The 15,815-nt window shown below is 40.5% G+C and overlaps 1 protein-coding gene across 5 annotated transcripts in view; it reads right to left on the reverse strand.

The window, feature by feature from the left end:
• ugp2b (UDP-glucose pyrophosphorylase 2b) overlaps window positions 1-15,815 on the reverse strand; it is a 66,717-nt gene that overhangs the window by 26,535 nt on the left and 24,367 nt on the right. For all 5 annotated transcript variants that reach the window (XM_072581580.1, XM_072581581.1, XM_072581579.1 and 2 more), the window contains 2 exons: window positions 13,126-13,233; window positions 589-774 (listed from right to left, as the gene is read on the reverse strand). In XM_072581580.1, the coding sequence (XP_072437681.1) occupies window positions 589-774; window positions 13,126-13,233 (294 nt within the window). The remainder of the gene's footprint in view (window positions 1-588; window positions 775-13,125; window positions 13,234-15,815) is intronic.

Here is a 15,815-nt window from a genome sequence, read left to right on the forward strand (position 1 = left end):
TCCTTTCTCAAGTAAGGAGACCAAAACTGCACACAGTACTCCAGGTGTGGCTTCACCAGCATCCTATATAGCTGCAACATAACTTCTCTGCTTTTAAACTCAATCCCTTTAGAAACTCCCATCACAACTACTACTGATCCTTGACAATAATTCATGGACATGTCAGCTGACTGAAGAACTATCACTGTTTAGAACCGTATTTATCTTACCTTTTGGAATAGAGGTGGCAGTCAGAAGTTGCTGATCATATTTCAGCAGTACTCCTATGGTGACTTCAATCTCACAGATGACCTCAAACATTGAAGTTGTTCAGGGATCTAGCCAAGGAGCCACACAGCTTCACCTGACATCTGCATATGCAACACCAACATCAACCGTAATGTCCCACCACAGCTATTAGTTATCTTTGTCTAGTCCAGGGTGTGATTCTAAAACCTTTTATCTGTTATGTAAATGGACGAGTACTATACGATAGCACAGTGAATAAATGCATCCTATCAGAAACTAATAGCAAGAGTATCTGTAATACTGTGTTTGTTCTGGCTGGCTCTGGCCCAATTCCATTAAAGAGAGGAAACTTGTCCTTACCTCAATCTGCAGAACGGTGAGGTCCAGAAAGGTATTTTCATTGCGTACACTTATTAGACTTTTGGGGCCTTTGCAGCCCATGCTAGTGCCAAGACCTCCATTCAACTTGACCACCACTAGTTTGCTTAATAATGGAGTCACATCACCCAGCACCCCTTGAGCTTTTATTTTATCATAGGACTGAATCTGGAAGCAGACAACACACATCAAACACAATTAAGCTGTTTTCAAGATAACCAAGTGTAAAAATCTGCTCAAAGTTCAAAATGACAACTGATGAATAGATTGTTTGATTGCACTCTTTTGTTTTAAAATGTCTGCATTCTGTCACTTTTTTTTTAAAAAGTTAGAGTAGTGTTCTTTCTAAATTTCATTGAATAAAGTCTCCCATATTCCTTTAATGTGACAATTATAAGTGGGTAGCACTTTTATATCAGTGTCAGAATGTTAAGATTCAAATCCTGCTCCAAAGACTTGAGCATGAAAACCATGGTGTACTCCCAGTACATTGCTGAGGCAGCATTGCCTCAGATTGCCATCTTTCGGATGCAACATTAAACTGAGGTCCTATCTACCTTCTCAGATAGACTTAAAGGGTTACACAGCTTTTCAAGAGGAACAAGAGCACTCTTCCTAGTGTTCCAATTTATGTTTATCATTTTAACATCACTGACAGATTAGCGGGTTGTGAGTATAACAGTGCTTTTTAAAATCATACTTTATTGGATGCACAGCATTTTTGGACATCCTGAGGTTGTAAAATAGAAATGAAGACAACAATAAGACTTAGATTTATATAGCACCTATCACAAATTTGAGCTATGTCAAACTGCTTCACAGCCAACCATGTACTTTTTGTAACCGCTCTAAATGAAGGCATTATGGCAGGAATTTGCAGACAATTAAAATTCCATAAACAGCAACATGATAATGACTAAGTTATCTACAGGGGAACCTCAGTTATCCGAACGATATGGGTGGGCACTATTTCATTCGGATAATTGATTATTCAGTTAATCAATTCAATGCCTTTCCTCTGGGGCTTAGGAGTTTTCTATCAAGTCTGCTCCCTGTTGAGGAGACTACAGTGCACCACGCATGCACACGAGGCCCCACCCCCAAACCCCATCCAACACCACCCCAAACGCACCCGCCCACCTCCCCACCCCATCCAACACACACACGCCCCCCCCCACCCCTCAACCCTGTCCAAAACCGCCCCGCACATCAGCACAACTAGTAACCTCATGGCCAGGGGTGTGCCCACTTAACCATTACCATCAAGCCAGGGAATCAATCTTGTTTCAACAGAAAGTGGAAGAGGGCATACCAGAAGCACCATGAGGCATATCTGAAAATGAGATGTCAACCTGATGGAGTCACCAAACAGGATTACTTGCATGCCAAACAAGGTAAGCAGCAAGTGATCTTCCAACCAAAGGATCAGATCAAAATTGTGCAGTCTTGCCACATCCAGGAATGAACAATGGCAGATAATTAAATACTCGCTGGAGGAGTCAAGATTAGTGTCATGCTGGAAAAGCACAGCAGGTCAGGCAGCAGAGGAGCAGAAAAATCAACATTTCGTGCAAAGACCCTTCATCACCACTTTCACCTAACTCACTGGAGGAGGCAGGTCCACAAATATCCCCATCCTTAATGATGGAAGAGACCAACACATCAGTGCAAAAAATAAGGCCGAAGCATTAGCAGCAATACTCAGGCAGAGGTGCTGAATGGATGATCCACCTCAGCCTAATCCAGTTGTCCCCGGTATCACAGATACCACTCTTCAGCTAATTTGACTCAATCCACGTGATATCCAGAAACGGTTGCAGGCACTGAATATTGCAAATGCTAAGATCCCTCAACATTCTGGCAATAACATTGAAGACCTATGCTCCCAATCATTACTAAAGTCATGGATGGCGACATCAGCAATGCTCTCATCAGTACCTGCTCAGCAATAGCTTGCTCAGTGACGCCCAGTTTGGGTTCCGCCAGGGCCACTCAGCTCCTGACCTAATTGAACAATAGCAGTGAATTCCAGAAGTGAGTCGAGTTACACCCCTAATATCAAGGCCACATTCAACTGAATGCAGCATCAAGGAGTCCTAGCAAAATTGGCATTAATGGATACCATTGGGCAAACTCTCTGCTGGTTGGAGCCATACCTGACACAGAGGAAGATGATTGCGGTTGTCACAGGTCAGTTATCTCGGCTCCAAGATATTTTTGCACAAGTTGCTGAGGCAAGTTCTACGCCCAACCATCTTCAACTGCTTCATCAATAACCTTCCCTCCATCACAAGATCAGAAGTGGGGCTGTTTGGAGGTGATTGCATAATGTTCAGCACAGCTTGCGATTCCTCAGTCCATGTTCAAACACAAGATCTGGACAATATCCAGACTCAGGTTTACAGGTAACATTTATAACATAATTGTTAACTATCCCCCATTAACAACATCCTGGGGGTTACCAATGACTAGAAATTCAACTGGATTTGTCACAAATACAGTGACTATAAGAACAGGTCAGAGGCTAGAAATGCTGTGATTAAGTAATTTACCTTGTGACTCCTCAACACCTGCCCACCATCTTCAAGGCACAAGTTGAGAGTGTTACAGAATACTCCCCACTTGTCTGATGGATGCAGCTCCAACAACATTCAAGAAACTTTACACCGGCCAGGGTAAAGCATCCCTTTTGATTAACACTGTATCCAAAATCACCCACTTCCTCCATCACTGATGCTCAATAGCAGCAATGTATACCATCCACAAGATGCATTGCAGGAATTTTCCAACGATCCTTAGATAGCACTTTCCAAACCCATTACCACATCTATCTAGAAGGAGAAAGGCAGCAGATAAATGGGAACATCACCACTGCAAGTCCCACTCCAAGCCACTCACTATCCTGACATGTTCCTTCAAAATCCTGGAATTCCTTCATTAAAGGGAATTGTGGGTTAACTTACTGCACAGACTTCAGCAGTTTAAGGTAGCAGGTCACCATCACTTATCAAGGGCAATTAACAATGGATAATAAATTCTGGCCAGCCAGAAATGAATACATTTGAGTGAATAAAAATGAAAGGATCAGGCACTGGAAGAACGCCACTCCTCTACACCGAAATAGTGCCTTGAATCCCTTTAATTTCACCCAGGACAAGACAGGGCCTTGGTTTAACACCTCATCTGGAAGACAGTAGCTCTGACTGAGCAGCACACCCCCCGTACTGCGTCTGCAGCAACTTATATGCAAGTGCTTAAGTCTTTAAAGTAAGTCTTGAATCCACAACCTTCTGACTCAGAGGAAGGTATGCTTATGAATGTTTCCTCTTCATTTCTGATTGTTAGGCATGACAAATAGTTGTATTATAACAATGTATTTGAGATTGCACATTCATCTTGCATGGAATGTGTTGCCAGCAGCAGTTGTGGAGGCAGGGTCATTGGGGACATTTAAGAGACTCCTCGACATACATATGGTCACAGAAATTTGAGGGTGCATACATGAGGATCAGTGGTCGGCACAACATCGTGGGCTGAAGGGCCTGTTCTGTGTTGTACTGTTCTATGTTCTAGTTATCTTTTTATTGGGAGTCTTGAGTGGGAGAGGCTGAATGGCCTACCCTGCTTCATTCAAATTATAACAATGTATTTAAGATTGCACTGCCATGAAGCTGCTGCCACTTAATAAGAGGGTTATTTGCACTGGCTACTTGGTCAGTGTGCTGCACTCCCACTGCCATGAACCCAAGAAAGAGTGACGATTCTCTCTGAGTCACTAGTGATGCCAGGCAACAGCTTTATTCTTCCCGCTGGTTAATCTGAACGAAAATTTATTGACCTGGAGTAACAAATTACTGGAGATATAGCTGCTGCTCAAATAGTTTCTGGATACCCAGGTTTTGCAAATCAGTCTCTTTCCAATTTGTGTTTAAAGAAAAGGCTTGCGAATATGACTTTTTTTCCTGCCACTAGGTATTTCCATTTATATTTCTAGGCAACAGGAACGTGTTTTTGGTGTAAAGCGATAATGCTGACCTGGTAGTTAACAGTTTTCTACCTGACTGAGAAAGTGTTACAACGTGATTTTAAAGTCAATGATTTTATGAAAAACTTATGCTACTTCAAACAGATGTTGGAAGATAACTGTGCAAGATGAATGTGCAATCTCAAATACATTGTTATAATTTGAATGGAGCAGGGTAGGCCATTCAGCCCCTCCCACACAAGACTCCCAACAATCAGATCCTGAGGCTATAGGCCATCCTTTGAGGGTGGTTGCCAATATACAGAAGATTGAAAGAGCTTCCCAAATGGACAAGATTGAGGTTGCACACTCCAAGAAAGCAAAGGATAAGATCCATTTAAATTGTTGATTTTCTTAAATGGTTGGCATGGTTTAACAGATGGATCTTTGAATCGACTACTGCTGCTGCAGCAACAGAAAAGCAGCCTGTGAAAACTTAGCTTTTTTAAAAATACAAAGCCTGTAGTTTAAATACTTCCTATCATGCTCAACTATGTCCCCCTCTGTCCGTAACCTACCCAAAAATTTTCATTCTGGGGTCCTATAAAGTCTGGGGCATTGAAATGGGGTGACACCTTGGAAAAGTCTGTACAGCACTGGTGTAAAGATTGCTATGGTTGAGGAATTCACCCCTCTCTACAACCACAAACTTCACCTGGACAGACCCATGCGACTGTGTGCCTCAACACATTTGATTAGGGATAGTCAACATGGTTTTGTGAAGGACAGGTCGTGCCTCACAAACCTTATTGAGTTGTTTGAGAAGGTGACCAAACAGGTAGGTGAGGGTAAAGGGGTTGATGTGGTGTATATTGATTTCAGTAAGGCGTTTGATAAGGTTCCCCGCAGTAGGCTATTGCACAAAGTACTGTGGCATGGGATTTAGCAATCTGGATCAGAAATTGGCTAGCTCAAAGACGACAGAGGGTGATGGTTGATGGGAAATGTTCATCCTGGAGTTCAGTTACTTATGGTTGTACCGCAAGGATCTGTTTTGGGGCCACTGCTGTTTGTCATTTTTAATAGCAAGGATCTGTTTTGGGGCCGCTGCTGTTTGTCATTTTTTATAAATTACCTGGATGAGGTCGTAGAAGGATGGGTTAGTAAACTTGCAGATGATACTAAGTTCGGTGGAGGTGTGGATAGTGACGAAGGATGTTGCAGTAAACTTGCAGATGATACTAAGTTCGGTGAAGGTGTGGATAGTGACGAAGGATGTTGCAGGTTACAGAGGGACATAGATAAGCTGCAGAGCTGGGCTGAGAGGTAGCAAATGGAGTTTAATGTGGAAAAATGTGAGGTGATTCGCTTTAGACGCAACATGAATAAAATATATTGGACTAATGGTAAGATTCTTGTGAGTATAGATGAGCAGTGAGATCTCTGTGTCCATGTGCATAGATCCCTGAAAGTTGCCACCCAGGTTGATAAGGTTGTTAAGAAGGTGTATAGTGTGTTGGCTTTCATTGGTAGAGGGATTGGAGTTTTGGAGCCATGAGGTCACGTTGCAACTGTACAAAACTCTGGCGTGGCCACACTTGGGGGTATTGCCTACACTTCTGGTCACCACATTATAGGAAGGATGAGGAAACGTTGGAAAGTGTTCAGAGGAGATTTACTAGGATGTTGCCTGGTGTGGAGAGAAGGTCTGATGAGGAAAGGCTGAGGAGCTTGAGGCTGTTTTCATTAGAGAGCAGGTTGAGAGATGACTTAACTGAGATATAGAAGATATCAGAGGGTTAGATAGGGTGGACAGCGAGAGCCTTTTTCCTCAAATGTTGATGGCAAGCATATGGGGACATAATTTTAAATTGAGGGGTGATATAGCACAGAAGACAGAAGTAGGTTCTTTACTCAGAGGCCTGCAACAGTAGTAGACTCACCAACTTTAAGGGCATTTAAATGGTCTTTGGATAAACACATGGACGCAAATGGTATAGCATTGGTTAGATGGGCGTCAGATTGGTTCCACAGGTCGGCTCAACATTGAGGGCCAAAGGGCCTGTACTGTGCTGTAATGTTCAATATTCTATTTATTAGCAAGTGTTGTGAATTTGCATGGTACCATTTACTCTAGTGCAAATTTGATTGTTATATAACTTGTACATAATTAAATCTAAGCAAACTAGACTAAGTGCACAGAAAAATGTTGTCCTGACAGCTTTCATTTTGCACACAAAACTGATACAAGCCACTTTTCATAACTATATTTAAATTGTTCAGCATTTTTCCTTCTATTTCCTGACCAGTCAGCCAGAATTAAACTAGAGGACAGTCTTCAGCTCCCAAAATAAATCCTAACCTGTTCACTGGTGTGCTCACAGAATACATGTTTCTTTGTTAATGAACCAATACCATAACTCTCAACGTAGAAAGTTTGGCAGTTGGATAAAGTTAACTTGTGTGCTCCTGCAACATTAAAAACTTTAAATTGAGAAGATAATAAAAAAAAATAGAAAATTTGTTCATCAAATTGCATTAGATAGTTGTTGTGCAGAAGTGTTATGAGAGTGCATTTAGAAATGCAAAAATATTGTTCACATTGAATGTTTTCATACAAAATCCAATATTTGGCAACAAACGTATCATAATTAATTTTAAATCAATTAACTATTTCAATACCATGATTATATTTTTAAGGCATTGATAGTTGAATATAAAATAATGAAACTATAATAAAAGCTATCCAGAAACAAAGAGGTGGGATATTTCAACAAACCAAAAACAGCATTTAGTTCCAGTCTTATTTGGTAAAATACTAATGGCTGCAAACTCATTTTTGTAATAGCAAATACTTCTCTAGAGATATTTCAGTTGTATTAAAGCAATATAATTTAGTCATGATGGACAGTCTGTTTCAACAGTAGCTGTGCAGTAAATGTGACAACCATTCATTTAGACAAATTAAGGATGTATATCTAGAGTGCACTGTTACTCCTGGTAATAATCTGGCTGCTCATGAATAAATAAACGATGGGATTTGTTCAAGGAGCCAAAGACCGTGCTAAACAAAATGTCATTTTATATTTCCAACTGAAATTTTTTTTTTACATTCCAGAAAAATTGAATTAATGAATAAACAAAAATATTTTTCTGTCAGTTGAAGAATAATATTTTTTTAAAACAGGGCCGATAGAAATGTAATACCTCTATTCCAGGCACATTGGGCCTTCTAAACATGAACATAGCTGCACTGTACTGATTTCTCAGCCAGATATAAGAACGAAACCGATTTCCACCACATCTGTTTCCAGCATCCAAACAGTTACTCAAAGCAATTTATAGCCAAAGTACTGTAAGCCAAGCTGGAGCAGAGCTGGCTAACTTCCAAAATGTGATACCAGCTACCTAATAGTGAATTCATTGCCTCATCCCACTTACACAACATACTCTATTATTCATTATTTTCATCTGGGCCAATCGTTTTAAAATAATATTAGAACAACCACTGTATTGAAATAGTTAATTAATTCTTCAAGATTACTGGGCAGGAAATTCTTCCATTATTTGCATTTAGAAGTTAAGAAAATTACTCCCCATCTGCTATGATCAGTTTGCTCTTTAATTCGATCTATTAAAACTTCCATTCCTTTTGAAAGTTTTAAAATCCAGTACTTTATAAAAATAGGACCAGTAACGCTCAGAAAACTATTGGCAAATCTACTTGGGTGCTTTCTAGTAACAGCAAAAGCCAGCAGAAACTGCTCCAACACCACCTCTACTGAATGAGTTATGCAGATCAGAATGGCTCCCTGCTTTTACACATTTGAGATGATCTTTCATAAAGTTACAATGGGCTGTGTTCATTAGGTCTGGCAGCATCCATGGAGAGAAAGCAGAGTTAATGTTTCAGGCCCAGTAACCTTCTTCAGAACTGAAGGGTCACTGGATCCAAAACATTTTTGCTTTTTCTCCAAAGATGCTGGCAGACCTGCCGAACTTCTCCAACAATTTCTGTTTTTGTTGTTGGTAATGTGCACTCCCTGACATAATTTTCATCCAGGCAAGATACCAGAGGGTAACCAGTCCATATGGAAACAGTGAATAATATCCTAGAAAGATATCGACAGCTTCTGGAGAAATGAAAGGACACGACATAACAGCCTCATCAGTCAATATGCAAAGTGATCTCAATCGCTCCCACATTTCAGTCGCTAAGAGCAAGTACGTCTGAATAGTGATCAATTGCATACTTAGTAGGCTCAGGTCTTATCTAGATTTAGAAGTCATACTGTCAAAGAGTCATACAGCATGGAAACAGATCCTTCGGCCCCAACTCATTAGCACCAACCAGAAATCCAAATCTGACCAAGTCCCATTTGCCAATATTTGGTCCATATCCCTCCAGGTGCCTTTTAAATGTTGTAATTGCACCTGTCTCCACCACTTCCTGTAGCAGCTCGTACCATACAAGCTCCAATGTCTTTGTGAATAAACTAACTCTCTGGTCCCTTTTAAATCCTTCCCTTCTTACCTTAAACATACATCCTCTAGTTTTGGACTCGCCCACTCTTTCCATGCGCCTCATGATTTTATAAACATCATCAACATAATCATCATCATCACTCAGTCTCCAACACTCCAAGGAAAAAAATGCCTGAGCCTATTCAGCACTCCCTATAACTCAAACCCTCCAGTCTCAGGGACATGCTTGTAAACCTTTTCTGCGCCCTCTCAAGTTTAATAAAATCCTTCCTATAAAAGCTCAACTAGAATTGTATGCAATATTCCAAAAGTGGCCTCAGCATTGTCCTGTACAGCCCTAACATGACATCCCACATCCTATACTAAAGTTATGATCAATGAAGGCAAGATTGCCATATGCCTTCTTCACCACCATCTACTTGAGTCATCTACTATGACTCTACTTGCAAGGAACTATGCACCAGCACCTCTAGGTCTCTTTGCTTGACAACACTTCCCAGGAGCCAACCATAAACTGTACAAGTCCTGCCCTGATTTGCCATACCAAAATGCAATAGCTCACATTTATCTAAAATAAACTCCATTTGCCATTCCCTGCCCATTTGCCTACTTGATCAGTTGGGCCAAAGTGAAGACTGCAGATGCTGGAAACCAGAGTTTAGATTAGAGGGGTGCTGGAAAAGCACAGCAGGTCAGGCACCATCAGAGGAGCAGGAAAATCGACGTTTCGAGCAAAAGCCCTCCGTTCCTGATGAAGGGCTTTTGCCTGAAACGTCGATTTTCCTGCTCCTCGGATGTTGCCTGACCTGCTGTGCTTTTCCAGCACCGCTCTAATCTAAACCCCCATCTGATCAAGTTCCCATTGTACTTGGAGATAATCATCTTCACTGTCCACTACACCACCTATTTTGGTGTCATCTACAACCATATCTCCTGTATTCACATCCAAATCATTAATATAAATGGTGAAAAGCAGTGGACCCAGCACCGATCCTTGCGGCACAGCACTGGTCACATGCCTCTAGTCAGAAAAAACCTCCATCACCTACCTTCAAGCCAAAATAGCTAGCTCACTGTGGATCCCATCTGATCTAATCTTACTAAACAGTCTACCATGCTGCACCTTGTCAAACGCTTTGGTAAAGCCCACAGACAACACCTATCAAACTCTGCCTTAATTAATTTTCATCACCTCTTCAAAAAACTCAATCAAATTAGTGAAACACAATTTCCCACACACAAAGCCATGCTGACCGCCCCTAATCATGACCTTTCCAAATACATGTTAATCCTGTTCCTTATAATCCCCTTCAACAACTTACCCACTACTGATTCAAGGTCCACCAGTCTATAGTTCTCTGGCTTTCCTTACAGCCTTTCTTAAATATTGGTACATCATCCAACCTCCAGTCTTCTGGCACCTTACCTGTGGCTATTGATGACAAGTATCTCAACAAGGGATCCAGCAATCCTTTCCCTAGTTTCACACAATGTTCTGGGAACCACCTGATCAGATCCCAGGGATTTATCTACCTTTATGCATTTTAAGACCTCCAGCATCACCTTTTCAGTAATATCAACTCTTTACATTCATTTCCTCAAGTTCTCTGGCTTCCAAGTCCTTCTCCATAGTAAATATTGACAACATATTTGTTTAGTACCTCACCCATCTCCTGTGGTTCCACACACACAAACGGTCCATTAAAGAGCCCTATTCTCTTCCTAGTTATTCTTTTGCCCTTAATGTATTTATAGAATCTCTTTGGATTCTCCTTAATTCTATTCGCCAAAGCCATCTCATGCCCCCTTTTGCCCTTCAGATTTCCCTCAAGTATACTCCTACTGCCCTTATACTCTAATAGGGATTCATTCAATCCCAGCTTGTCTATACCAGCTTGTCTATATGCCTTCTTCTTCATGTTGAACGAAGTCTCAATTCCTCTAGTCATCCAACCTTGCCCTTCATACCAACAGGAACATACAGTCTCTAAACTCTCATTATCTTATTCTTAAAGCTGCTCTCTGATCAAACTAGAAGAGGAGAGTGGGAATCTGAGGAAGAGGACAAACTGATAGGAACTGCCAATAGTTAAGGAGAAACTCATGCCTTCTATATATTTCTTCTATTTTGAGTATCACATCTAGTGGTCATTCTTAATTTGTGATCCGAGTATGGTCATTAGCAGCACTTAATAAATTCCCAAATATATACACTAAAAACAAATTCTCTGGATTGCCAGCAGATATAGGAATTCCTGATGATCATGCCACAACCCTGCACCATTAAGTAACCCGACAGAGAGAGAGAGATTAAAATTTTCTCTGCCTTTCTGGTTTAAGCACCAAATTCACTCAACCACAGTGGCAACCTCAATACATTTATTTTTACAACCTTGGAACTGGTTGTTGCTGCAGCAGGGTGTGGGGTGAAGAGAATGAATGGCTAGTTCAACAGTCAAATTAATTTTTGGTCAAAATTAAAATGCAAATCTTTTGTTACAAGTTTACTTTAGTCACCGTATGGATGGTTAAGTGGTTTGAACATCACAAATGAATATTTAAGTAGAATATAACTCCTCCTCTTTCCTCCCCCATCAGAAGAACTTCACTTTTCATAATTTCATCAGAACCACCCACAGGCAACTGGAAAAGCATTTTTTTTTTAACTAAGAACAATGAAGCACAGGAATACCTTTAAATGCGCCCCCCCCCCAACCTTTTTACAAGGGAGTATAGACTTAAGGTAATTTCTATCCTGGGAAAGAATCTCAGACTGTCCATTTCATCCATGCCCTTCAATGTTGTAAACTATCAGGTCACCCCTCAGCTACTGACATCCAAGTAAAAACAAATCAAGTCTGCCCAATCTCTCCGCATAGCTAATACCCTCCAAGCCAGGCAACATTCTGGTAAGCTTTTTGTTTTGTTCACTCTGCTGTGTTTTCTTGGATGAAGAAAAATACATAGTCTGATCAAGGGGCATTTGTAGATAGGACTGCCAATTGCTGCAAAGACAAAACTGAACATGTAACAAGATAGATGGATTTGCACAGCTTTAAATGAAAACAGTAATAAGGTAGGCACTTGAAGTGGTAAAATCAAGCTAATCACAACGAATATGTTGAGTTGTAGCAATCATAAAGGCTCTTGGAAAAGGTAATAAGCTAAAATAATTAATTGGATAACAATTACCTCGTCCTTCCTATTCTAATTCTAAAATTAGATCAAGGGCAAAAAACAATTTATACTTCTAACAAAACATAAATATATAAAAAAGATAAATGTGAACTTAAGTCATACTCTTTTCATTACTAAATTATAACTTTGCACCAATAAGCCAACAAGAAATGGTTTATTCTCCCAAATGAAGATAACATCTATTCCCCTTGATCAACATTCATGCTCTGACACAGCATGGAAACAGACCCTTTGGTCCAACTCATCCATACCAACCAGACACCCTAAATTAATCTAGTCCAATTTGCCAGCATTTAGCCCATATCCCTGTAAACCTCTCTTATTCAAGTACCCATGCAGATGCCTTTTAAATATTGTAATTGTACCAACCTCCACCAGTTCCTGTGGAAATTCATTCCAGTACATGCACTACCAACTGCATGAAAAAGGTCTCTTAAATCTTTCCCCTCTCATCTTAAACTATACCCTCTAATTTCTGACTCCAGTACCCTGAGGAAAAGACGTTTGTGTATTCACCCTATGCCCCTCACATTTTTAAAAATCCATAACACCACACCTCAGCCTCTGACACTCAAGGGGAAAATAGCCCCAGCCTATTCAGCCTTTCCCTATAGCTCAAACCCTCCAATATCCTTGTAAATCTTTTCTGAACCCTTTCAAATTTCACAACATTGTTCCTGCAGAAGGAAGACCAGATTTTTTTTATCAAGGTTATATTAAATTCCTATTCATCACAGAGATTAAATTCAGACTACAAGACTGAAAATATTTCAGTTATATGGTTTTCATCATTTTCATATTGATTATACTCTATCTTACATACTCATTTTTGCTGTTGCAGTCTACAACGCTACTGTATGCACAGAACTTACGGAATCTTCAGGTGCTTTTTGGATCTTCTCCCATTCTACCGAAGGACCTCTCCTCTGCAGCAAGCTTCGAAACAATTTCTGAAATCCCTCGATATCTTTCTTCATTTGCTTAAATACAAAACAATTATTATTAAACATTTTCAATCTTAATGTGACAGACATACTGTACCACAAATACTGCATAACAATTTTGCAACATTGTAAAGGAAGCAAGCTCAATTCCAAGAGAACCAAATTGTTTTCAGAAAAGGAAGAATATGTAGGGTTACAGGATGAAAGCAGGAGTATGATACTAAGTAAATTATTCCAACAGAGATCCAGCACAGATATGATGGGCTGAATGTCTCCTCATTCTGAAAACAGTTCAATGGTGCTTCCACTGTTGTCCCTCAGTACCAGGGACTCAAGTTCGATTCCAGCCTCAGACAACAGTCTATGTGGAATTTGCATATTCTCCCGCTGTCTGCGTGGATTTCCAAAGGTGCTTTGGTTTCCTTCCACAGTCCAAAGATGTGCAGGTTAGGTAGATTTTCCAAGCTAAATTGCCCATACTGTCCAGAGATGTGCAGGTTAAGTAGGTCTGCCATGGGAAATGCAGGGTTACAGAGATAGGGTAAGTCCTAGAAGGGATACTCTTCAGACCGGTAGTGTGGGCTACATGGCCTGCTTCCACGCTGTAGTGATTCTCTGAACCCTTTAAAAATATAATACAGAACTGTTGATCTCTTGACATGCTCACTGCCCTCTAATTCTTTGATAGGAGAGGGTGACAAGAAGGGGCTGAAACTAGCACACTAATTTGTTTTAAAATGATAAACAGGTGCTTTAAGACAAAAGGTTTTGAATGTCACTAGTTATTCAACAGATGTGCCTACTGATTGGATAGTACCACCATTTCAAATCTGAATGATTGATAATAGTATAAAGTACACTCATCTAAAAACTTAACACAGTACAAAATCATTATGGTACATGTCAGTCATTCAACATATTGAATGCATGCAGGTTTCCCATAGATCAATCCAGTCTGTCCACCCTACTGCTTGATCCCTTTAGTCACGCAACTGTATTTCATTTAAGAGCCATTCTGTTGTCTTATGAAAATGCTGACTACTGTTGCTTCGACATTATGTTTTTTTTGGTGGAGGCAGCAGGTTGCCAGTCATTACCTCTCACTGGGTAATTAAGCTGTTTATCCCTCTCTCCTTGCATCTCTTGCACAAAACCATGAACATGTGTCCCCTAATCTTAATCTTCTCTGGTCCAAAGTGAACCATTCTAGTCTTCTAATTTAACCATTTCAATAACTCCACATTCCTGGAACCATACCAATAAATCTCCTGTGCTACTCTCTCAAGGACCCATACAGCTTTCCAAGTTAAATTAGGAGCAAAGTAGGTCACTCAGTGCCTCAAGACTGCTGAGCCATTCAATCAGATTGCAACCAATCTGAATACTGTACATTCTAGCATCCGTACCTACCCTGACACCCCTCCATACCTTTCATCACCTTGCTGATAAGAACGAATTTACCTCTGCCTTAATATTCAGACTTTTTTTTTCCACTATAAGTAAGACTTTTAAAAACTCTTAACATGCAAAAAAAAATATCCTTACCACTGTCATAAATGGCTAACCCCTTATTCTTAAGCAGTGATTCAATGTTCGACATTATTTTCCTACAACAGGAAACATCCTTTCCATATTATTCTGTCAAGATCCAAGGAGCTTGTATCAAGTCACCTCGTATTCTCCTAAACTCTAAATAATTCAAATCTAGCCTCCCCAACTTTTCCTTATTAGACAGACAATCTACCCATTCTAATTATTAATGTAGTCAACATTAATCACTACACCGTGGGTGGCACGGTGGCACAGTGGTTAGCACTGCTGCCTCACAGCGCCGGAGACCCGGGTTCAATTCCTGCCTCAGGCGACTGACTGTGTGGAGTTTGCACGTTCTCCCCGTGTCTGCGTGGGTTTCCTCCGGGTGCTCCGGTTTCCTCCCACAGTCCAAAAATGTGCAGGTCAGGTGAATTGGCTATGCTAAATTGCCCGTAGTGTTAGGTAAGGGGTAGATCTAGATGTAGATGTAGGGGTATGGGTGGGTTACGCTTCGGCGGGGCGGTGTGGACTTGTTGGGCCGAAGGGCCTGTTTCCACACTGTAAGTAATCTAATCTAATCTAATCAACCTTCACTGAACTACTCACACCTTATTTGCATATTTCCTTAAATAATTGGGTACAGTACTCCAGCTATGGTCTCACCACTGCAGACATGATCTCCATAATTTGCATTCAATTTTCCTCACAATAAGTGGTAACATTCTATTAGGTTTCCTATTTGCTTGCTGTACCTGTATGTTAATCTATTGTAACTGATCAACAAGGTCACCCAGATCCCTCCAGATCAGCTATGAATTTTATCACCTGTTAAATAAACCTTCCTGCCAAAATTAATAATTTCACATTTTCCCACATTATTGTCCATTTGTAGGATTTTTGCCCACTCACCTATTTTCCTCTGCAGCCTCCTTATCTCTTCTTTAGAAAAGTTCCTTTTTGCTCCCTTCATCAAGAGATTTATAAATTGTAAAAAGTGAATGCCCAGCACTGATCCATATGGCACACCACTCGCACGGACAATCCAGCTAGCTAACCTGCACAATCTTTCCAACCAAAACAATTAC

Source organism: Chiloscyllium punctatum, chromosome 11, assembly GCF_047496795.1.
Source record: "Chiloscyllium punctatum isolate Juve2018m chromosome 11, sChiPun1.3, whole genome shotgun sequence".
NCBI lineage: Eukaryota > Metazoa > Chordata > Chondrichthyes > Orectolobiformes > Hemiscylliidae > Chiloscyllium > Chiloscyllium punctatum.